General features: G+C 33.7%; 3 protein-coding genes across 7 annotated transcripts; all 3 read right to left on the reverse strand.

The window, feature by feature from the left end:
* Positions 1-1,206: 1,206 nt before the first annotated feature.
* Positions 1,207-7,797, reverse strand: LOC101248935 (UTP--glucose-1-phosphate uridylyltransferase). Its single transcript, XM_004250192.4, has 21 exons — positions 7,556-7,797; positions 7,387-7,434; positions 6,317-6,408; positions 6,088-6,178; positions 5,116-5,176; positions 4,959-5,036; positions 4,817-4,867; positions 4,635-4,708; positions 4,020-4,092; positions 3,873-3,930; positions 3,678-3,724; positions 3,521-3,586; positions 3,027-3,059; positions 2,586-2,638; positions 2,403-2,478; positions 2,264-2,320; positions 2,039-2,122; positions 1,835-1,936; positions 1,648-1,752; positions 1,487-1,558; positions 1,207-1,401 (listed from the first exon to the last, which is right to left on the reverse strand). Exons 1-21 carry the CDS (start codon positions 7,639-7,641, stop codon positions 1,375-1,377), a joined length of 1,434 nt encoding a protein of 477 aa, XP_004250240.1. The 5' UTR covers positions 7,642-7,797; the 3' UTR covers positions 1,207-1,374.
* Positions 7,798-9,169: 1,372 nt separating this feature from the next.
* Positions 9,170-13,251, reverse strand: LOC101249420 (inositol diphosphatase DSP1). Of its 3 annotated transcripts, none has more exons than XM_010314430.4 (5): positions 12,777-13,251; positions 12,587-12,680; positions 10,106-10,166; positions 9,958-10,001; positions 9,170-9,850 (listed from the first exon to the last, which is right to left on the reverse strand). In XM_010314430.4, the coding sequence occupies exons 1-5, from the start codon at positions 13,007-13,009 to the stop codon at positions 9,665-9,667; spliced, it is 618 nt and encodes a 205-aa protein (XP_010312732.2). In that variant the 5' UTR covers positions 13,010-13,251; the 3' UTR covers positions 9,170-9,664. The 3 variants fall into 3 exon arrangements, with proteins under 3 accessions (XP_010312732.2, XP_004250242.2, XP_069147796.1); XM_004250194.5 differs by having other exon boundaries at positions 12,581-12,680; positions 12,777-13,249; XM_069291695.1 differs by lacking the exon at positions 9,958-10,001 and having other exon boundaries at positions 9,669-9,850; positions 12,581-12,680; positions 12,777-13,196.
* A 1,858-nt stretch (positions 13,252-15,109) lies between these two features.
* On the reverse strand, positions 15,110-20,524 carry LOC101249698 (E3 ubiquitin-protein ligase COP1-like). Of its 3 annotated transcripts, none has more exons than XM_010314432.3 (13): positions 19,993-20,524; positions 19,417-19,494; positions 18,802-18,957; positions 17,965-18,324; positions 17,722-17,879; positions 17,564-17,602; positions 17,337-17,415; positions 16,876-17,031; positions 16,684-16,782; positions 16,339-16,443; positions 16,064-16,243; positions 15,826-15,936; positions 15,110-15,749 (listed from the first exon to the last, which is right to left on the reverse strand). In XM_010314432.3, the coding sequence occupies exons 1-13, from the start codon at positions 20,290-20,292 to the stop codon at positions 15,579-15,581; spliced, it is 1,992 nt and encodes a 663-aa protein (XP_010312734.2). In that variant the 5' UTR covers positions 20,293-20,524; the 3' UTR covers positions 15,110-15,578. The 3 variants fall into 3 exon arrangements, with proteins under 3 accessions (XP_010312734.2, XP_004250243.2, XP_019066388.2); XM_004250195.4 differs by having other exon boundaries at positions 17,564-17,629; XM_019210843.3 differs by having other exon boundaries at positions 17,564-17,629; positions 18,802-18,961; positions 19,993-20,443.
* Between the last annotated feature and the right edge of the window lie 1,186 nt (positions 20,525-21,710).

Below are 21,710 nucleotides of genomic sequence, written 5' to 3' on the forward strand. Positions count from 1 at the left end.
AATTATTCGAGTCCGAATCGAAGCCCAATTAAATTTAGGTTGAGTGGCTTATTTAGGAGGACACTTTCTTTCAAGATTGAATGAGAAATTTATGATTAAAGGTACAGAAGTAATACATCCCAAATTAATTCATGTATTTTTTTAAAATATAATTTTTTAAATATTTATTATTTGTTTTAAAACCTTTAATATATTATTTTTTAAAAAAGTTACCTATGAAGTAACATCACATAATTGAGATGTAAGAATAATTAAGATAAACATAGTCAAATTTTTAAGTTTATCGGTAATTTTATTTAGACACTTGAATGTATGATAATTTACTTCTATAGATATTTTCGCCTCAAATTTTTAAAAACACTCAATTGGTAGTAGCTAATCTGTTGTTGCATTAATAATGTGACGGATTTATTAATTTAGAGGGGTTTAATTAGTAATGGGTGGTAGTGGATTGATTTATAAATTATATTAATATGTTAAATTATAACAAATAGTTGAGTCCCACGTATTTAAAAAAATATTTAAATAGTTTAAATATAAAACCGTTAAATAAGTAATCAATTTTGAATCAAAAGGTGGATGACAAGGGTATTTTGGACCCAATAGGTGGGTGGGAAGGGTATTTTGGAGCTAGGTGGATGGAGGGTAATTTTGTACCATTTCCAATACTTTAAGGGTATTTTAGACCCTTTTTCGTATTACCTTTGGTAAAAACTAATGACCTTATCGAATCAATCTTCTTTTTTTACTATTTCTAGAAATTCCAAAATGACCTACCACCGCTACAACTTCTACCACAATCTCTGTCCTTCAAATGAGCATTATGTGATGAATACTTTGTGCACACGGAATAACCCTCGCCCCGGCCATTTCTAGTTTTTAATTCTTTTGTTAAAGTCTTTCTTTAAACAAGGTGTCTTCTTTCCGTTCATTGACAACTCAAATAATCGTCCGAATCATATCACCTCGAAACCAAAGAGAAATTGATACGAGGAAACAACTTTGAAAGGCCTATTTTTTGTTATATAAAATAAAATATATGGTATAACATCTATAAAATAATCTCTCAATAAACACAGTTAAAATTTCCTTATACTATATGACATGTATATTTTTTAGCCTACTATATAGAATTTCTTTTCCATTTTTCTAATATTAATTACTATGGAAATTAACAAAACGAGAAGTAGACAAGCTACAGAAATATGAAGGAACAAGTTACTCTAATATAGTCATTTCATTTGTATTGTAGCAATGGTTCCATTAAACAAAACAAGCAAAATTGTTCGTTTATTTAAAGAGACACAATTTTACATTCACTACAAACATACTTGCTGCAGACTCCGCGACGTCGAATTGGCACTAGCAGCTCCTCTATATATCCTCAGGTCCATTGATGTCCTGGAAAATGAATGGAACAACATCAGATACCTGACTGAAATCTAAATCCAGTAGCCGCGTTAGGCGTTCAGATCAAGTGTATTACCTTGTTTGCAATCACAGCACCATCTGGAATTTCTAGCTTCACTCCGGATTTGGCTGCAACAGTCACTTTCCCCTGTATTCACCGATAATGTCATTGGTAGGACGTTAAATGCACGTTGAAATAAACGTACTCGAGAAAGAGAACAAAGTTTTGCTAATTACCTTTAGGGTAACGCTAGATCCGAACCATACATCACCGGTCACCTTCAAGCTACCTAGATCAATGATGCTGGGAATGGACTTGAAACGGCCTAAGAAGTTGGCCACCTGAGAGACAAGACAGTAACTGCATTCAGCTAAATGTCATGTGAATCTGTAGCACTAATCTACTTGAGGAGTTGATGCTAACCTTCTTGAATTCAGGTCCTAACTCGATGGATGGGTTGGACGGATTAGACCTGGCCGGGTTTCGGATGACATAGCCCTCATCAGTCAAGGTGTAAAGATCAGACTGCAAAGATATACAGGTGGATGAGAACACTACAATCATTTAAGCAAATTAACTGAGGATGTATAGTATCGGAAATTAACAAAATGGAAGATATTAATTAACCTGAACAAGGAGCAAATCTGAAGTTGCTTTCACGGGAAGGAAACGAGATCGAGGAACATTAGCACCAATTGCACGGTCGAAAAACTGTTTGAATGAAATGGTAATTAGTAATTCTAGATAGGAACAAAACATCACGAAAAAAGAGGAACAAGGTGACAAAAATATCAAGACTTAAAAAAGGATGAAGTTGGGTATTTAATGATACAGAGTTAAAGTTTGGCATACCTTAATCGCAGCACCGGCAGCAGTTTCAAGTTGAAGAACTTTAACTCCGTCTACTTCCTGACAATGAATATTGGCTAGATCAGGCACTGTATAAAGTGTTGCAACCATGGACACATGCTAAACAAGAAGAAACTGATACCTTTGGGTTGGGAATAATCTCCATCTTGAGTGCATCTGCTTCTACAAGTCTTTTAATAGCACTAAGACTCACCCACCTGCACAGAAGCAAGGGCTCTCGGTCAGAACATGTTTCATTGACAAGACTTCTGAATAAAGCTTGGAGTAGGTCATAAGACATATTAATTAGACTATCTCGACTTACAAGTTGTTGGTGTTGAAAATTTTGAATTTTTCAATTGACTTGAATTCATTGACCTGTACCAAGAACGTGAAAACGGAACATCAAATTAGCCCCTCTTGGATAAAATGAAAGCACCGCGCACATCGTCATGTTAGGATGAAAAAATTCAAATTGGCAAGAAAAGGTGATGCAACTTCAAACTCATTTTGTTGAATAATATCACCAAATATTGATCTAGGAGAATATATGAGCATTTGTAACTTGAAACTAGCAAGATAAAGGAGATGTAGATGCCTAGATGGATATATCAACAATAGATTCTAGTCCAATTAAAGGACTATTGACTAAAACGTATTATACAAAGAAACCTGAGTCACTTTCCCATTTCCATGCCTTCTAATAACACTTCACATATAAATCAGCAAAAGGAAAACTAAGGAAGAAAGAGGATATATAACTCACATGTTCATCAGGGACTTGTGCTATTTCCAATAGCTGCAGTACCACAGAAGAGAAGCTCAATCAGAACCTTTTGCAAAGTAACTCATATATATATTACGCAAAAAGCATGCAAGAAGTAGCACAACTATCCCAAGTCTCTCAGAAAAGCAAAGACTCCTATCTAGATTCCAAGGGACTAGGAGCAAGCATGCCACCAAGAAATTGATCATGATAAAGCACCACAGAGGAACTATATTCACTTTGCAGGTGCTGTCTTTTCATGGGCCCACATGCAATCCTGGGAGGTAGCAATATGAAGGGTCAACATGTACAATGTGACTTCAGACCCTCTCCAATAGATATACCTAGTTGTTCAGGTGAAGTAGACCAGATCTAGGTAGTTGTACTTATCTGTAGGTTGTATTCGAGCAGTCTATATCTAACCCGATGATACATAGACAGGAATTGCTTCTGCGCTTCAGATATAAGAATCTAAAACTGCAGATAAACATTACCTGTACTTTTCCTTCATATGAGATTAAGGTGCCACCTTTGACATCAGCTAAAGTTTTGGGAGTAACCTGAAATACTCATTAAGCTGTAAATAGCAGAAAGTAGATACTAGTTTCACCTAGGAAGATCAGTTTTCAAAAAACAGTATCAAGTCAGTACCTCCATGCAGTACTCATTTTTGTTTAGGATCAAATGATTTAAGATTTCTGTGATGTCAATTAAGGAAATGACTACGCACTATTCATGGCAATGGAGAATGGCCTTGTGTCAAAACCTTCTTCATGATTGAAATGTTATTAAAGCACACAAAAGAACTGTAGTTTCTTCAACAATGCAAAATCAAAGCAAGGATACTCAAATCAACAATGGCGCCCAAATTATCAGAGTTTGCAACAAAGACATATTCCTTGCCCTGTGGAGGATTTAAATAAAATAATTAATACGCAAGATTTCCGGAACGCCTGCCATAATCAGAAGAAGGCAATGTCATGAACAGCAAACCTTTGCTAGTAGTGCATCAAGCTTTCCACTATTCATCAAAGAAGGGAAAACATCACCATGACCTGGAGGGTACCTGTACATGAGAAATCTACATTAGGCAAGTGAATATACGTGTTATATCTACAAAGCACTAGAAAAAATGGAGAAGGAATCATAATCCTTAAAGCTAGCTCGACTGGATACACTATTTGAAGAAAGCAATCAACAAAGTAAACCCATGAAACAAACAGCTTTACCAAACAATTTTGGCTCATGACAGCAATCACAATACGTTCTGGTTATCATTCTTGAAGCAGAAAAGACAGTAGCATACATAAACATAGAGACGACAAATTAGATAGAAAGCTAAATGAAAATAAGTTTTTCATTATCAGTTCAGGTCACTAAGTTCAATAGAACAATGATACCCCACCCAGTTGCTAACAAAAGAAACAGCAAAAATATTGATCCAACTATTTCTCAATAAAATGATCCATATCTAACTTGTGTATTATAAGCTTTGTTATTATAATTCAACAGAAAGCCCAACATGTTACATGTTTCAGAATTTGAATTAAGATTCACTTTGGAATGAAAAAAATCTTTAGGAAGACCACATATTAAACTGTCAATTACCATCCATCTTTTCCGGAATTGCCTTTGCATGGAAGTGGGGCAAAGTCTTCAGTAACCAGGCGAGGGTACTGGCTCTGTAAATATTTAACAGAAAATGTTAAAACCTCTCTTACGTATACAAAATTCTCGTGTAGATACAAGCTGATAGATACTTGATATCGCTAATGATAAGTTACACTGACCTGATTGAATGTATGAATATCAATGTTTGAGTTTGCATATTTTTCAACAATCTATATAGAGAATGCAATGGTAAGAAGTAATGCACTCGGCCAAAGAGGAAAACTTAACAGTGGAAGAGATATCAAAGTTATGTTATTTCACCTTCAGTGTATCATCGTGGGTGTTGAACGAATTCATCAAAAGCAGGGGAACACTGCATCCGAACTTGGCATTGAGTGCCTACGAAACAAGAGTTAATGAATGAAAATTTAGAAGTCAACACCATGACCGTTAAAAAGTTCCATTAATATGCAGGTACCTCAATTTGCTTGACAATCAAGTCAAGGAATGTCAAACCATTACGAACTTCAATAACTGATCTGCATCACAAACAAAAAAAGAACTTCAAAATTTCTGCATCTTATAAGATCAACAAAAAATGCAAGCTACAACTTTTCTTTTAAATGGAGAAAATCATCTTCATATGCAGTTGCAAGTTTCTGTAAGCTAATATTTCTGACAATAGAAGGAAGGTCAGCTCTTCCCAACTTTTAATATATCTCTAGCATATGGAGAAAATCATCTCCATATGCTTCAAAAAGAAATATGCATGGTAAAAGGTGAAACACATTTGCTGGAGTTGCATTATATTTATTTACAGCATGACATAGGAAGATAGATCCCGGCCTCCGACAGATGAGCTGAATAATGGAATATGATATAATTTCAAGTAGCCACAAACTATCTTAGTTTACTGCTGTCTGAGTTCTTAAATCACAAGCAGCATACTTATATTATAGGAGTACATGTCTTACAGTATTCCAACTCCACCAAATTCTTGTGGTAATTAGATCACATAATGGTTGAAGATGCCCCCATCAGCCAGAATATACAACTTAAAAAACTCCCCTATCTGATGACTTCATGTATTAAGAAATGCAATATAAAGTAAAATAAAAAGCCAAGACTACTGCTTTTATAATCTCCCTTGATGCATGCACTAGCATGAACAAACTGGAAACAATATATACGAAGTATCATGTGCTAACATCAACCAGCTCATACTCAACTTAGACAAGTCTAATAAACAGCATCAGATGAAAGAGACATAGAAGGTTGAGGAAAACACTCTGGATCCACCAACAGTATTCAGTTACAAACAACGGGTGCTGTTAAACTATGGGTTAACCCCAGTAAATCAAGCTTAATTAAGTCACATTTGCAATATACTCTGTTTTTCAATACATTTAATTAGACCTAAAATTGGCTAGAAAAAAGCTGCAATACATACTTGGGACCCGTGCATCCCATTGTTGTTCCCAAGCCTCCATTGAGCTTCAGGACAACAAGTTTGTCCAAAAGCTTCTTAGTTTCCGCGGGATCTGCATTGATCAAGATAATCAAACTTCTTGAGAAAAATATTCAAATGGATCTAATACTAAACAGTCCGCGCTGACACTTGTTGATTATGATATGACAGATCAGAAAAATATGAACTTCAAACAATAAAGTATAAATACCTTCAGAAAGAGGTGCTAACTTGTCATAAGGCACCACAACTTCATCAGTTGGCGTCTGGATCTTACTCCAGTCAATGTGTTGTGCTTCACCACTATGATTCCGAAATGCCACAACAGATCAAGAATCAATAACCAAAACTAAACCATACAAGAAAATGAACAAAATCAAAGTGATTCATGCTATTCGATCGACAAACTAACTTGATCTGCAAAAGCTCAAAAATTTATGTAACATTTTGAGCACACTATACAAACTAATTTGATCTGCGAAAGCTCAGATCTTTATGCAAACTTTACGCACACACACTATACAAACTAATTTGATCTGCAAAATTTCAGAAATTTATGTACATTTTTAGCGCGCACACTATACAAACTAACTTGATCTGCGAAAGCTCGGATCTTTATGCAAATTTTGCGCGCACACAAACACACAATATACTAACTACCTTGATCTGCAAAAGCTCGGATCTTTATGCACATTCTGCGCCCGCACACACACTATACAAACTAACTTGATCTGCAAAAAGCTCGGATCTTTTTATGTACATACTGTGCATGCGCACACACACACTATTCAAACTAACTTGATCTGCAAAAGCTCGGATCTTCATGTACATTTTGCGCGCGCGCACGCTATAAACAAACTAACTTGATCTACAAAAGCTCAGATCTTTATGTACATTCTGCACACTCACACACGCTATATACAAACTAACTTGATCTACAAAACCTCGGAAGTTCATGTAAATTTTGCACCCAAACATTACAAATCATTAACTGACCAACAACAATTTCATATCAAGTAAATATTCAGCATTAAATCACATCAAAAAGCTAATAAATCACTACTCTAACTCCAGTCAATGTATTGCACTTCCCCACTACGATTCCCCAATGCCACAACAGATCAACCGTCACTAACCAAAATTAAAACATACATCAATTCAACTTTTCGAGCTACAAACCAACTTGATCTGCGAAAGCTCACAAATCTATGTAAATTTTGCACAATAACAATTCTTAGTTAGTAATAATCAGAATGGTAGCTCCAAAACTATGAACTGTACCTTAGATAGCGACCGACAAGGTTAATAAATCCAGATTTCTCATTTTCACTGCGCCAAAAAAAAATAAAAAAAAAATCAGCATCTGGATCCAAAACAACTTAATTCTAACACGAATCAGTAACAAAACAGCACCGGAAATGCAAAAATTCGGAAGAAAAAAAAAAGTTACCTGATTTGATTTAGACCGGCGACGGCAGATTTGAGGTTGTTGAGCTTTTCAGCATCAGCAGGAGAGAGAGTAGTAGCAGTAGCCATAGCGACAAGTAGAAGCAAATTTGGTACAGAGTGTGAAAAAGAGAAGTAATACTGTGGGAAGTGAAAAGGGGAGAGGAAGGAATATTTATATGGTGGTGAGAGTAAAGAGATGCTTAAAGTGTAAGAGAAACAGGTGGCACCTAATATTCGAAAATGTTTCCTAACAAGCGCGACTTTGTATTATATTTAAATTTAAGAGATACAAAAAAAAAATTTTTGATAAAAACAACTTTATGTTGCATTTTAATGAATATTATTTTTAGATTATATTGTATTTAAATTTAAGAGATAAACATTTTTTTGCATTTTAATAGATATAATTTTTAGATTAGTAAAACGATAAGACATGTCATTGAGATAACGAAAAGTCACAGAGAGTAAGATGACAATAGAGAAATAGATAGCACCTAGTAGAGGAATGAGATATTGCAATGTTGAAAAGAGAAAATGGTATTTGAAAAATATTTGGCAACTGAGAAATACCTTTTAATAAAGGCGATTTATATTATTTTTAAATAGAAGAACTTTGAGATCGAGAGAAGAATTGATCCTTTAAAATATAGAATTATAAATATTGAATAATTATAGCAAATATCAAAAAGAAAAATCATACTTCAAAAGAAAAAGTATGATATAAATAATATCCTAATATAAATATTAACGTTTGTATATATAATTCAAATTTACAATACGAAAATAATTTTATTATTGTTCAAAATTATATACATGGAATAGATTTATCATATTAAAGGTAGAGTAAGAAATAAGAATATGCGTAGGAATAAACTTGGTGGGTATAGTTTGATCTGTGATTTAGGAACACCTTTGAAACATAACTTTACGAGTAAAATAATGAGTTTGAGAGTTCTCAAGACACCATATTATAAATCCACTTTAATAAATCAAAAGGTCCACATAAAAACAAGAGAAATCTTTGGGAAAAAGGAAAGGGAAAGAACAACGAATTTTTAAAAATAAGAAGAAAAAATAAAATAGAATAATAGGAGCATATAAACAAGCTTTGTAGTAAAATAGACAATTTAAATTTATCAAAGCTCAAAAAATACGTATGTTGGATACTAAATAGGAAATTGAATACCAAAGAAATAAAATAAAAAAACACAAGATAAAAGAGTTGATAATTCTAAAACACTATGATAACATACGTTTTCATGTGGTGAGGAAAAAGTTTTGATAACTAAAAATGTAAAGACAATTCTATCTTAGTTGCTATCAAATGACTTTTTTTTTTAGAGCTAACTCACTCCACTCTTCGAGTAGAAAGGTTGGGATTTTAATATCAACTGCAAACCATGCTTGATACGATAAAAGTCATTTTCTAGGTGAATGATTTTCGGTCATAAGTGAGAGAAGTCATTTTCCCCCTACTGTATTTTTATAAAGTAGAGATAAAGTCTTCATATACTAAGTTTACTCCACAATTTTGTAACTTGAACTGGAATTAAAGTTATAACTTCATGATTGTTGACTTCTTGTTGCAAATCTGAATAAATAGAGATACTTTCGGTTCAAAATTTGAAAAAAACTTTTCTACATGTTCTCGAATTCTCATTATATAGACAATTTAACTACTTAAAATATATCACCTCCTCTGAATCTGATAGATCAAAACCTTATACCAGAAGGTATTATGAAAGAGAAAACTATGAAGGTGCACTGAAGAAAACACAACCCTCCCCTTTTCCTTCTAATAAGCAAAAATAATGCACAACTTTTACAATTCCCAATCCATCTCCAATGAACACTTTCAAAGTAGGAAAGGATAAGACCCTTTTATCATAGGCCATAGCAACATCTAACAGATGCCATCTACTTTCTACAAAGAGAGAGAGAGAGAGAGAGACTATGTCCAAATGAAAAGAAGAATCCGATACTAGCGAAAACCATAACCAGAGTTCATATAAGGAATCCAATACTTATGGGGGTGGACTGAACTCAAATTTTTTGATCCAGTTAAAAATGCAAAGCCAAAATTGCCTCTCGTCCTGTATATCTTGTCCATTTAGTTCGGGGAATGTGAACAGAATGTTGGTGGCTGCTTGAAGCTGGAAATGTCAAACAACTCCATGAACCTCAGATCTGATACTCTAGCTTTTTCAGCAGCATACCTTTGGTACTCATCAAAAATTGAGGTGAGGCACCATTTCTGTAATTTTCTGAGACACCCCACAAGACTACCAGTTCGGTGCTGCATAATTTACCACCAAGACGTAAATGGTGGTCAGAAATGTTGAGAGTGAAGGTTCATGTAAAAAGAAAGTCAGAATTTTAAACAAAAGACAAATGAAGGACTACCTTTCCTCTTTTGCAGTGAATTAACAGAGGGCGGTTCTTTTCATCTATAAAAAGAATCGAGAGAGATTGTAATACAGAAAGTATTTAGCAAAACTAGTGGACAGAAACCTATAGCAAGATATAATAAAATGCAACCTTTCATACTTACCAAGGACAACTTTCAAAGCTTCCTTTATTGTTTCCTCTGGGATGTTAACCAATGGTGGCTCCTGCATTAAGAAATAGTCTAGTACGAATCAACATGAAACTTTTTTGCGTCATATTAACAACTAGAAAGAAATGTTTCCAATTTACCCGTGGATAGGTTGAAAAGAAACAACAATAAGAATACTCATATACACGGTTTGCACAATCATATGAAATTTCTAAAATGTCTGCAAACCAGAAATTGCATTCATATATGTTGCTAGTAATGTTTGTAGTATGTGTACCCTTCCAGCATAGATTGCAACCATATTAGTACTTCGATTAAATTTCAAACCATCTCCATTATAGAAAAATGTCTTTTCACTTGACCAACACCTTCAGATATCCAGATACAATGTGGTAAAGTGGTTATAGGACAAGAATATATATGGACGTTTTTTATTCACCAATCAAGCCTCAGTGGAGGAGACAGAGATGGACCAAAATATTTGGAGTAGCTTTGTCCAGCATCAGGACAGCAGATAGAAATCGAAGCTAGCATATGATGATTAAAAACTAAAAACATAGAAGAGTGTATGACAAATACAATTGTTTCCTAGTTTGATAGGCAACTATATGACATCCTCTAAGGCTGCTCAACATCAGAAGGTAAGAAAAGAAGAAGTCATATGGACTTGATTGGGGCTACATATCAAATGGCATGACAAATATGACTATACACCAGCAGATTCATCAGATTCTCTCTTCACAGTCAATCATCTAGTGATCTTCCTAGTTTAGCAATCCAATTGATTGGGACTCGGGATGTAAAGTGGGACAGCTAATATGACCTGCTTCTGGTGAATCCGAAAAGAATGCAATTACATATTGCTAGTGTATAAATTTCTCTCTCCTACAGACCAATTGGAGGATTTTCTCCAAGACAATTCAAAGCTCCAACAGGTTCAACAACTAGAATGTATCTGTTCTCACTTAGAATGTGGAAATTGGACAATCTTTCTTCAGGCTTTGGAAAACCACAAGAAACTCCCTACCTCCTTTCTTAAGTTATGAATTATTTCGTTGCAGCATTACCTGTAGTGCACCACTACCAAAACCAGTTGGTTCATGCATCGAGAAACAGAGGAAAACTAAAAGCTAAAACAAATAGAAGGAAGACAAAATAAATGCTAAAAATGATCAAGTAGCACCAGTTGCAGCAGGCCCTTATGAAGTATGAACTGTGACAAGTAATGTTTAGTGGTGGCTAAGAAGGAAGCAATAGTAGGAAGTTGCAGCTATACTTGCATTTTGTTGTAAAAGCAGAGTGCAATTTAAGAGGGAGAGGAACTTTAAATACTAGACCCTTGAGAGAATCATAGAGACAAATTCAGCATGAGGCTGCAGGTGACAATCCCCATGGTGAAAAACTTTTAACCTATTATAGGTCTGCAGCTATCTGAAACCCAAACACATCACAGAACTGTCTCAACTACTAGTTGATGAATATAAACACATGAAAACTTGCAGACGGTTTTGAAACAAGAACATCTTATGGGCCATGCAACTGAAAGGACAAGTTTAAACTCTGACATGACTTATACTAGTTCTGTAAGTCAAAGCCACGATGGCCAGATACATAGTTCACTTCCACAACAACTAAAGGAGAAATCAAGGGTCTGTGACTATTCCAACATACTGCTGCTAAATGACTAAAAATATCCTAGACCATGAAAGTTTATAACCTCATCTCCTACAAACTAATACCACAAAACCTTTTGACATTGATCCTTGAAGAGAGATGCCTCCACAAAACTAATTATTAATCCCTTCCCTGTTATACAAATCAGAATAACTTCAGACATGAAATAAATAAGGATGAGAATGAAGTTAACAAACATATAAAGTAAAGTATTCAATGCCAATAAATACTCTTTCTAAATAATCAGTCAACTAACTCCCATTTTTACATTTCTTAATAACTAGAAAACAAGTCAATAACTAACTAGAGAGCAAAAACAATGTCTTTTTCACCATCAGCCGACATAAGAAAATGGAACGAATAAAAGCATTACTTTTTTTTTTTTTGGATAAGTCAAATAATTTCCAGAATATCACACCTAGTTAGTATTACAAAAATGGATAACATAGTGTATAGTTGGCTAATCTTCAGTCCTTTCCCAAACTTCCCCAATTGATTTTGTCTTTCTGGTAATGCTTTACAACTTGTAAGATCAATTGAGACATTTTGGCAAAGGACTGAGGATTAAGCTAACTATACACTACGTTATCCATTTTTGTAATACCAACTAGGCGTTACATTCCGAAAATTATTTTAACATATCCAGAAAGTAATGGTTTACAACAGCTTCCAGCACAGAAAAATCAGATCAGGATCACTCAGCAACAAAATGCTTCTTATTATCTGACAATTCAATCACATGATCCTAACATTCTATATCATACTGATATTGAGATATACATTATGGAAAATAACCTCAACCTTAGATCCTTCAATAGCAAACTGAAAAAGCCGAATTCCATTCGCATTTAGAAACTCCACATTATCTTCAGGATATCGCTCTGGACACAAATATCTACACACAAAATATGCAAACAAATAAAAAGAAAAATCAATAAAAAGGAAACTTCAAGTAACGAAACCGATCGGTCGAATTCACAAACTCACTCACATGATAGAACGAAGACCTAGGGTTTGTAAAAAGGCAAAGTTAGCAGTATCAGGAAAACCAGACCGGAAAACGCCGTAATCAACCATAGCGAAATTGAGAGGCGGAACAAGTAGTCCTTCACCATCCAACACCGGTAAATAACTCTCCGGCAGCAAACCGCCGTCGTCGTCTTCGTCGGAGCTGGAATTAACGATCGGACGACACGTGGATCGATCGCCGTTCTCCAATCGCATTGCTGCTGTTGGCGCCAAGTTAAAAAGGAGATACGTATTTAATTAGTAATTGAAAAAATGTAATATTTATAAATCTGAATTTTTGATTCTATGGAATCTTTTCGGATCTTCGGCCTTTTATAAAGGTTAAAGGCCGGCTGCTAAATTGCGCTGCCTGGGTACAGGGTGAAGGTTTACATCACGGGATAAATCGAATAATTTATATAAGATCGATAGTATGACATCGAAGGATTGTTCGATACAAAGATTAAGTTATCACGCATATATAAAATAAAATGAGAAATTTAGGATCATAATTTGATATTATATATTATTGATGGTATAAGTTTAATTATTTGTCATGTTACGTTTTTTGAAAATAATTTGATTGATTTTCAAAGTTAATGTTAGATTATATTGATTCGATATATTAAATAAAAAATTTAGGTATTCAAAAATTATATAAAAAGTACTATAAATTGTAATTTTTTATATATTAATACGATAAAAAAATACATCTTAAAATGTTAGTCAATGTACTTATAGTTTGACTATAAAAATAGAAATTAGGACAAAAAATAGTGAATGAAAGGTGTATTAAACATAATTTTAAATTATTTACTTTATTCTGCGTATTAAATCAAATCGCGCTTAAAAATATTATATTTTATTGACCATATAAGTTTAAAAGGTTAATTTTTAAGAAAAGCATAACAAAAATTGTTTTTCAATTGTAGTAATTTTTAAAGAGTTAATGATTTAAAAAAAATAATATTTAACTCTCATACTTTTATGAATTTTATACTCTAAAACTATCTACCATTCTATTTAAATAAAAATTTTATTTTTTTGCAAGTTCGATCTGCACACCTAGTTAGCCAAATATTCAAATTGACAATATATTAAGTCAATTCAATATTAAAGTGTGTTTTTGATTGGAAGATGATAAGTAGTTGAAGCCAAGTGGGACTGAGGTATCCGATAAGGTGTCCATATTTTGCAAAGTCCTTTTTGGACGGTTAAAGTTTAGTGTATTTGTGGTTTAGAGATAAAATGAACAAAAACAAATAAAGAATAGTGGGCACTACTTACTTTTAATATGGGCAAAAAGAAACAAAAGTTTCGAAAAAGACTTGTAAAATAGTGCACTTCATAAAATTTTATTACGTATGGTGATTTGTGACCAATTTGGAAATTGTCATTCATTGATAGGTGTTATTAATCATAGCATATTTTTTTGGGTAATAGTTGAATCATATATGACTCATTAACTATGGTAGGTATTAGGTCACATTTCAATTATATATTTGAGTTGTCAAGTTATATTGTAACTCTCAAAATGACTATAGCTTCTTTTTTTTTTTTTGAATGATCGATTATCGGATGAAAAATAACAGTGAAAAAGAGCACTCATATAAGTATTTTGAAATGGTTTTAGATGTGTAGACATCATATGACTTGTCAATCATGATAAATCAATTTCAACTCTATTTAATCGAGTTGTCGAGTCATATTGTACCTTTCTAATAAATATTGATTTGACGCTATTATTAACATATAATAAAGTCGAATCTACGTAAGTTTGCTCATATTATCGATTTTGAATTAGAATAAACTAGGAGGATTGTAATAGATTGATACCAATGTGGGAACTCATTGATTCATGATATCCTTGTAGGGAAAAGTACCGTACACAAACTAGGCGAATATATTGATGTACTCTTAAACTTGTCAGTAAATTTTATTTAGACACTAGAATCACACAGTTTATCCCGCTAAGCACACGAACACATGATAAAGTGTTTCTATTAGACATTCCCGACTCAATTTTTGTAAAATTGAAAGTGCATGTCCTGAAAATCTTATTACACACACCTCCTTTTATCATACACATTTAGCCTCAATAAATCGTAAAACCTCATGTGTATTTTAATTGAGTTTGATGTGTATGAATGAAGGAAGTAACAAATTTTATGTAATGGGAGTCTGAAAATACATGCCGAAAAATTATAAAAATTTGAATCCAAAAGTGTCTAAAACACTTAATCACTCGTTCTCAATTAAATTAAAACGTAATTCAATGTATAAATGAAATTTACTCTCTATCAATTCTGTACTATGTGAGTGAAGAAATGAAAAATGGATAATAAGTGTGAAAAATAATGTTTTACATGGTAAAGCTGGCAAAATAGTTAATTTTTACATAGGCAAGTGAAATTCATGTTTTCACTACAATTTTCACTTTACTATCCTGATCTCTATATATTATAAGGTATAAATACAGCCCCATTAAAGAGAGAATACACAAACTATAAGAATTATGTGACTACTACTACTCTATAATCAGTTTGTTTGTGATTGAAGCGTAGTTGTTTACTATTTAACACACGATCAAAAGCTAGATCTGTGTTCTCATCAAACAGGCGTTATAAGGAACCACCAAAATCGGAAACCAATGTTAGCCTAATAATCTGGTCATTCATGTACAATGGAGAACTCATACTTCTTTTCCTTTTCAACAAGCCTACTCATCAGTCAAACGTTATCGATCATTCCAATAGGATCGATCATGTGTAGTTTGATTGTTTGATCAAGCAGCAAGAACAAGTGCTTTTATTGTCCCTTGACTGTTTGCTGTAACAATGGTTGGGCTGTCACGTTTCCAACAAACAGCACTGATGAAAAATGATCCCATGTCCCCGTCTGGATCATTCTGATCATCAGAAACAAATCTGTACCGAGCTGCTGGTTTAGAAATCGCCTGCACATACAGTTCAATAACAGATTAAGCACTGGAAAACGATGTTAAATCGTATTTTCTCAAATAGTTTCTTAACCTTGTGGTAGACAAAGACTTCATTTGTCTCACTTCCACAAGCAAGGTATTCGCTGTTTACTGTAAGACCGACAAAGTTCTTCTCGTTTGTATGTCCTTTAAACGTACGCAGCTGAGAGTAGAAACAGAACAAGGAAAATGCTGGTTCAGTATGAATTGGTTTTTCACATATTACTGGCTCTTAGAAATTAGATTATTGTCTTTCTGATTGAGAAAATGATGGGAGCATGATTACTTACTGGAACATTCTCATTGACGTCCCACAAACGCAGTGTACTATCGGTTGATGCAGAAGCTAGCTCATAGTTTGATAGAAATTTTACATATGAAACAGCTTTACGGTGTCCACTGAAAATGTATAGTGGCTGGCTAATATTTCTCAAGTCGTAATAGTGAACGTGATGATCTGCAGAACCCACCTGCAATATATATATATATATATATAGGTTCACGCCTTAGTTTGAAGATATATCGTTTAACATGAAATACTCATGAACCTTCAATGTGAACTTACAGCTATGTGAGCACTGGATCCAGGATTATACTTCACCGAGCAAATGTTAGCTTTCATGTCAATGGTAAGAACGCTAGCTTCCTGCTTCGTACACCAAACTTTGACCTGTTGAGAAATTCATTAGCACATTCCAAGTATAGCGCCTCGCCAAAACAAGTTCTGTTCTTTCGACTTAGTACACTGACTACAGATCTCCAAGCAGAAAGATATTAGATAAATCCCAATTTTATCTTACCTCATTTGTCAAATTTTTTTTACATTCAGAAACACTATGATTTTCTTTCCGAAAACCAAATTAGGAAGCACGTAAACTTGAGAAAACACATGTTCCGAATTTCTTTTTACCTTGCAATCATCACTACCAGATACAAGCATAGAAGGTTCAGTACGACAAAAGTCAACACTCCATGCTCGTTTTTCATGCTCCTCGTACTCCATCACACTCTGAAAAGAGAGTGTTAAATCTTATCCCATCAGATATAAACTGCAGATTCATATGAAGGTGTTTTTCATTATCTAGATATAAGATGATACTACCTGACGAGTTGTAACATCCCAAACCGTTACTATGCCCTCATAGTCACTGCTTGCTAAGTGGTTTTTAGTGTAGTTGTTCCAACTCAAACAACTTAGTTTAGATCGGGTAGACATTTCAACAACAGGACATTGCGCATCAGCTGGTTTGTTTACCACCTGATAAAGAGAACATACAATGATTAGCAAATTGTATCTTTTGAAATAACAAAAACATTACAGCCAAAAGAAAAGCAGAACTCATAAGAATCTCACATCTAGCAAATTATTGAAAAATTCAACTACAAACAGTTAAATTTATCCGAAAACATCTAGCATGCAAAAATCTCAAAATCCTATATGAGAAGAAAAAGGGAGCTAGAAATCAAGTTCAATTAATAGAACAATTATTCAACTACTAGCAGAAATTTTTCATGTGGGAAGCTTAGAAGAAATTAAGAAGCTCACAAGAAGCATGAACTTACTGATGAAAACTCGAAGACCTTAATTCTTCGTGATACCCCAGCAGTAGCAAATAATTCATCATCTCGGTCAAATTCAATACTGTCAAGAAGAGGAAATTTAGTTGCTTTGCAGAACACACAAAAAAGGTTTTGACTAAAATGAATCCAGGAAAAAACTACTAATAAGAGTAGAACCTGTCCTGTTTCTCATAACCGATTATCCCTAGTACTGAGAATGAACTTCTTACCTCGAAACAATATTGGCTGAGTGAAAAATGTCAGAATGCCTGAGTTCAGCAACAACACGCAGACGACTATTTCAACAAGCACAGTCGAAAGAAAGTTAAGCCCAAATATTTAGGATAATTTGCAGCCAATACTACCATTATAAGATGAACTGATGTACCTGTATCGCGTAAAGGTAGACAAAACAGATTGAAAATCCTCAAGTCCCGCAGAATAACCTTCTCTATTCTTGATATTTGCTACCCTTTCTCCCTGTTTCTGCGACTGTCTTGCCCAATAGCGCCTCTTTTGTAGGTAACAGTCTTGAAGCTCATTGAACTGTTGACAATTGAACATGTTAAGAGAGAGCATACGAACATTAACACGACCATCAACAAGCACAACAATAAGTTATTGAATTAACCTGTGCATGAACGCGCCGTTTCCTTGCTAATGACTTTCCAGGTTGATTGAGATCCTGTGAATCTGATCCACCGTGGTTGTCATCCTTCCGTTGCACAATTTGAGAATTCCGAGGAGCTCTTGTATCAGTATTCCTGGTCTGTGAAGTGCCAGCACGACCTTGTTCTTGTAAATTGACAGGACTAGAAACAATTGCACCACTTCCCTTATCTCTCAATGGAGGCCTGACTGTCATTGCAGATGAATCATCTACTAGCGTTCTCATTTTCGCAGAATATCTACCTCTTGTCCTATGCAACTCTATTCTACGCTTCTCCACAGCATTTATGTCTTCTTTAATGTACTGGAGATCATTTTGGATCTAGAAGAAGTGCAGAGAGAGGTGAGATTAGGATAGTCTATTTTATACCACAGGTTTATAAAATTGCCAGCATCTAAGGAGCCTATAGTTTGAAGAAATTAAACATAAAAGATGACAGCATTCTCTTGAATGGATAAAAAATGAAAAGAAATACGTCCACAAGGAAGATACTTCAATGAGTTTAATCTTTTTAGATGATAGACAAATATGTAATTATGCAAACTCCCTTTCTTTGCAAGGGAAAAGGCAAGCTCCAGGTATCTACTAACGAAATCATGTTCCTTTCCTTGTTATAATATTCTATTGAACACACTTTCTCTAGTTAGACTTCAAAGATATAGTACAAGGAAAGCAAATTCTACCTGTCGGAGGGATGTGAATTAAGTAGAATAGAGTACAATAAGTATCCAAATGACAACAGATGAATTCAAACCAAAAATGGCAATGTGTAAAGTCGGTAGAAGTTCAAGAAAAAACCTCATTAAGCTCTTCAACTTTTTGCTTCTTTAAACACTGGAGAAACTCGAGCAGAATCTGAAGATTTGTTTCAGCTTCTTCTTGTTCCATTTTTCTTTTCTTGTCCATAAGAAGCGATAATAGACTATCCAGCTCTTTAACAGACACCTCGCATCCCTGCCTAAGAATCAGAATGAGAATCCTGAACAGCTATATGGAAATGATCCCGAAGAGTATGACAGAGAGTGTTAAAAGGCAAAATCATCGGAGATTATAGAACTAAAAGAGCTGCTGAAATGGAATGTTAGGGACGCTCTCCACAAAAACTAAGTTGAATAAAAACCTACAAGTTTTCTACCTAAAGAACCAGCCCTTGTATTTTAACCAACATCTTTGCTAATACTTGCAGGTGAATTGTATTCATTTTCAAGACATACAGGCTCAGATATTCGATTTTCGTTTAGTTTCTCACAATTCACGACTTCATAATATCTTTCCCTCAACCTAAAAAGTGATTGTAATGAAATAGACCAACATCAGCCTACAACATATAGCATCATATTAACATTCACTAGTTCATCTACAAGAGTACAACGATACGAAGAAAGCTTGTTTAACTTTTCATGCATATCTGACCTGCTGTATTGCTTGGCGCAGTTGTTCCACAGGTGTAGCACTTTTGGCCATTTGGCGAGCAGATTTCTTCATCAATAACTACACAATGGAAAAAAAAAAAACTTCAACAAATCCAGCGCATTTCTCAGTAATATAAACAAAAACAGGGCAAAACCACATTCCTCCAAGGCATGTAAATCTACATTGCTAAACGAAGAACAATTGCAATTCTACTAAAACAAAAGAAGCACCAGAATTCCAAAATTCATCTCATCTGCTTTAAAAATTCCCCCAAATTCAAAAAATACTACTCCCCTACTGCCCTAAACAAACTACACAGCTCACCGATCAACACAATACAACACATTTAGTACCTTCATTCATATACATTCCAATCAAAAATGATTATCACACTCATATATACGTGAAATTCAAAATCAAACATTTAAATTCATGAATATGAGCACAAATGTGATTATTACACCCTATAGGTGTAATTATTCAGCTAAAGCACGGGTATCACTGTAGTATAACCTTCACCGATCTAGCTAAAATTCAAAATCATGAAAAAAGCTTTAAAAAAAATAAAAAATTCACCTTATTAAGAAGGAAATTAGGATAAAGATGATTCGTGGTCAAATAATGAGAACAACAAGGACAATCACTTTTATTCTGCAAATGAGTAACAATACACATATAACAAAAACTATGTCCACACGCCGTTAGAAACGCATCCTTGATAATTTGCATACATATCGGACACAATATATCCTTATCCACCTCCTCTTCCTCCGTCTTCACCACCACCACCTCCGTCCCAGCCGCCGGAGCTGAAGTTTCACCGGCGTTCACAGTCGGCACTAAAACTCCCACTAAATTACCCTCTCCTCCTCCCATTACACTCCGCGCGATCCAACTGATCAGTTCAAATACGAACAAAGTTCAAATCTATCGATCTGTTACAATGCGACGATTACATAATTGTTGTTATGATATATATTTTTTTGGTAGTACAAATTGGAATGGGAGAGATGAGTACTGTATGTGTGATTTTATTTTGTTGTATTTTTGTGAGGGTATAAAAGGACCACGTTGGCGGGGAACGGGTGTTTTTTCAAAACTGGAGAGACTTGTTAGTGTGACCGCCTCATAATAATAATTAACTATACTTTTTTTTTTCTTTTTTTTTTTTTTTATTCAATTGGATTTATATAGTTTTCAATAACCAACAAAAATCAAGCCGAAAATTTGTTTTCTTAAGTTTTACATTTAAGTTTTTTAAGCGTTAAAAAATAAATGTTCATTTTTATTTGTGTAATTTAAATAAATTAAGAGAAATAAATTTATTATTTTATGTATTTATAATCTTAAAAATAAGATTGAAGATATATGTTTTTTTTGTTTTAATTTGTTTGTTGGTTTTGACTTTATCTGAATTTAAGAAAGTAAAAAATGACTTTAAATCTTGTGTTTTATATCGGGAAGCCTCGAAGTGAGGGTAAAACGCTCTCAAACAAAAACGATTTTGCATCTAGGGATTTTAAATCGAGACTTCTAATCAATGATGAAGGAACCGCTCGATTACAAGTCTAGTTGATTTTGTACTTGTAAACTAAAATATCATAAGATACCTAATTAAATAGTACTCATATATTTCTATTTATGTGATCATTTTCATTTTTTTAAATCAAACATTAATTTATTTAAATTTTGAAATTTGAAAAATGTTACATAAAATTAAAAGAATGGAATAGTAATAATTACAAACATTTTGGCATCTATAAAGTTTTTCGATGCATCTTTACATTTTTCTACGAGTAAATTAGGATAAATTAATCATGTAATGTGAACGTTATTAAGTGGTTTATTACTTAATAAACTTTGCTAAACTTTTACTTACTTTTAGTAAATACGTTTTAATTGTTAAACTATATATATATATATCCAAAGAAATAATTACACAATGTAAACTATTAATAAAAGGTTAAAATAGTGATGAAATTCATGACTAATTTAAGCGTTACGAGTTGAAAATAAATAAAAAATCATATTATGCATAACAAAATAGATTAAAATCTTCATAGATTTATATATGCGTATTGGACCGTACGTAATTATCGCTATTAAATGCATGGAGTCTCGTGATACACAAGTTTGACTATGAATTTGACATTACAATTTAATGTATTTCTAGCTAACCTTGTTCTCACATCAATTATTATAATAGAAAATGGGACTATACATAAGTGCAATAAATAAAATCCTTGAAACTTCACCTAGAAATTAAAAGGAAATTAAAATATGAATTTTTGAAT

This window comes from Solanum lycopersicum, chromosome 11 (assembly GCF_036512215.1).
Source record: "Solanum lycopersicum chromosome 11, SLM_r2.1".
Classification (NCBI taxonomy): Eukaryota; Viridiplantae; Streptophyta; class Magnoliopsida; order Solanales; family Solanaceae; genus Solanum; species Solanum lycopersicum.

What these genes read in the sequence shown, in the direction of transcription:
- LOC101249698 (XM_004250195.4), bottom strand. Translation starts at nt 20,292, where the DNA reads ATGGGAGGAGGAGAGGGTAATTTAGTGGGAGTTTTAGTGCCGACTGTG. An exon ending in AAGTTGAAGAGCTTAATGAG is followed by an intron (nt 18,325 to 18,801) that starts GTTTTTTCTTGA and finishes CACTTCTTCTAG; the next exon opens with ATCCAAAATGATCTCCAGTA. An exon ending in CTGGTAGTGATGATTGCAAG is followed by an intron (nt 16,444 to 16,683) that starts GTAAAAAGAAAT and finishes ATTTCTCAACAG; the next exon opens with GTCAAAGTTTGGTGTACGAA.
- LOC101249420 (XM_004250194.5), bottom strand. Translation starts at nt 13,009, where the DNA reads ATGCGATTGGAGAACGGCGATCGATCCACGTGTCGTCCGATCGTTAAT. An exon ending in CTAGGTCTTCGTTCTATCAT is followed by an intron (nt 12,681 to 12,776) that starts GTGAGTGAGTTT and finishes TTTTGTGTGTAG; the next exon opens with ATATTTGTGTCCAGAGCGAT. An exon ending in TTGAAGGATCTAAGGTTGAG is followed by an intron (nt 10,167 to 12,580) that starts GTTATTTTCCAT and finishes TTCTTAATGCAG; the next exon opens with GAGCCACCATTGGTTAACAT.
- LOC101248935 (XM_004250192.4), bottom strand. Translation starts at nt 7,641, where the DNA reads ATGGCTACTGCTACTACTCTCTCTCCTGCTGATGCTGAAAAGCTCAAC. An exon ending in GCCGGTCTAAATCAAATCAG is followed by an intron (nt 7,435 to 7,555) that starts GTAACTTTTTTT and finishes TTTTTGGCGCAG; the next exon opens with TGAAAATGAGAAATCTGGAT. An exon ending in ATATTCATACATTCAATCAG is followed by an intron (nt 4,709 to 4,816) that starts GTCAGTGTAACT and finishes AAATATTTACAG; the next exon opens with AGCCAGTACCCTCGCCTGGT.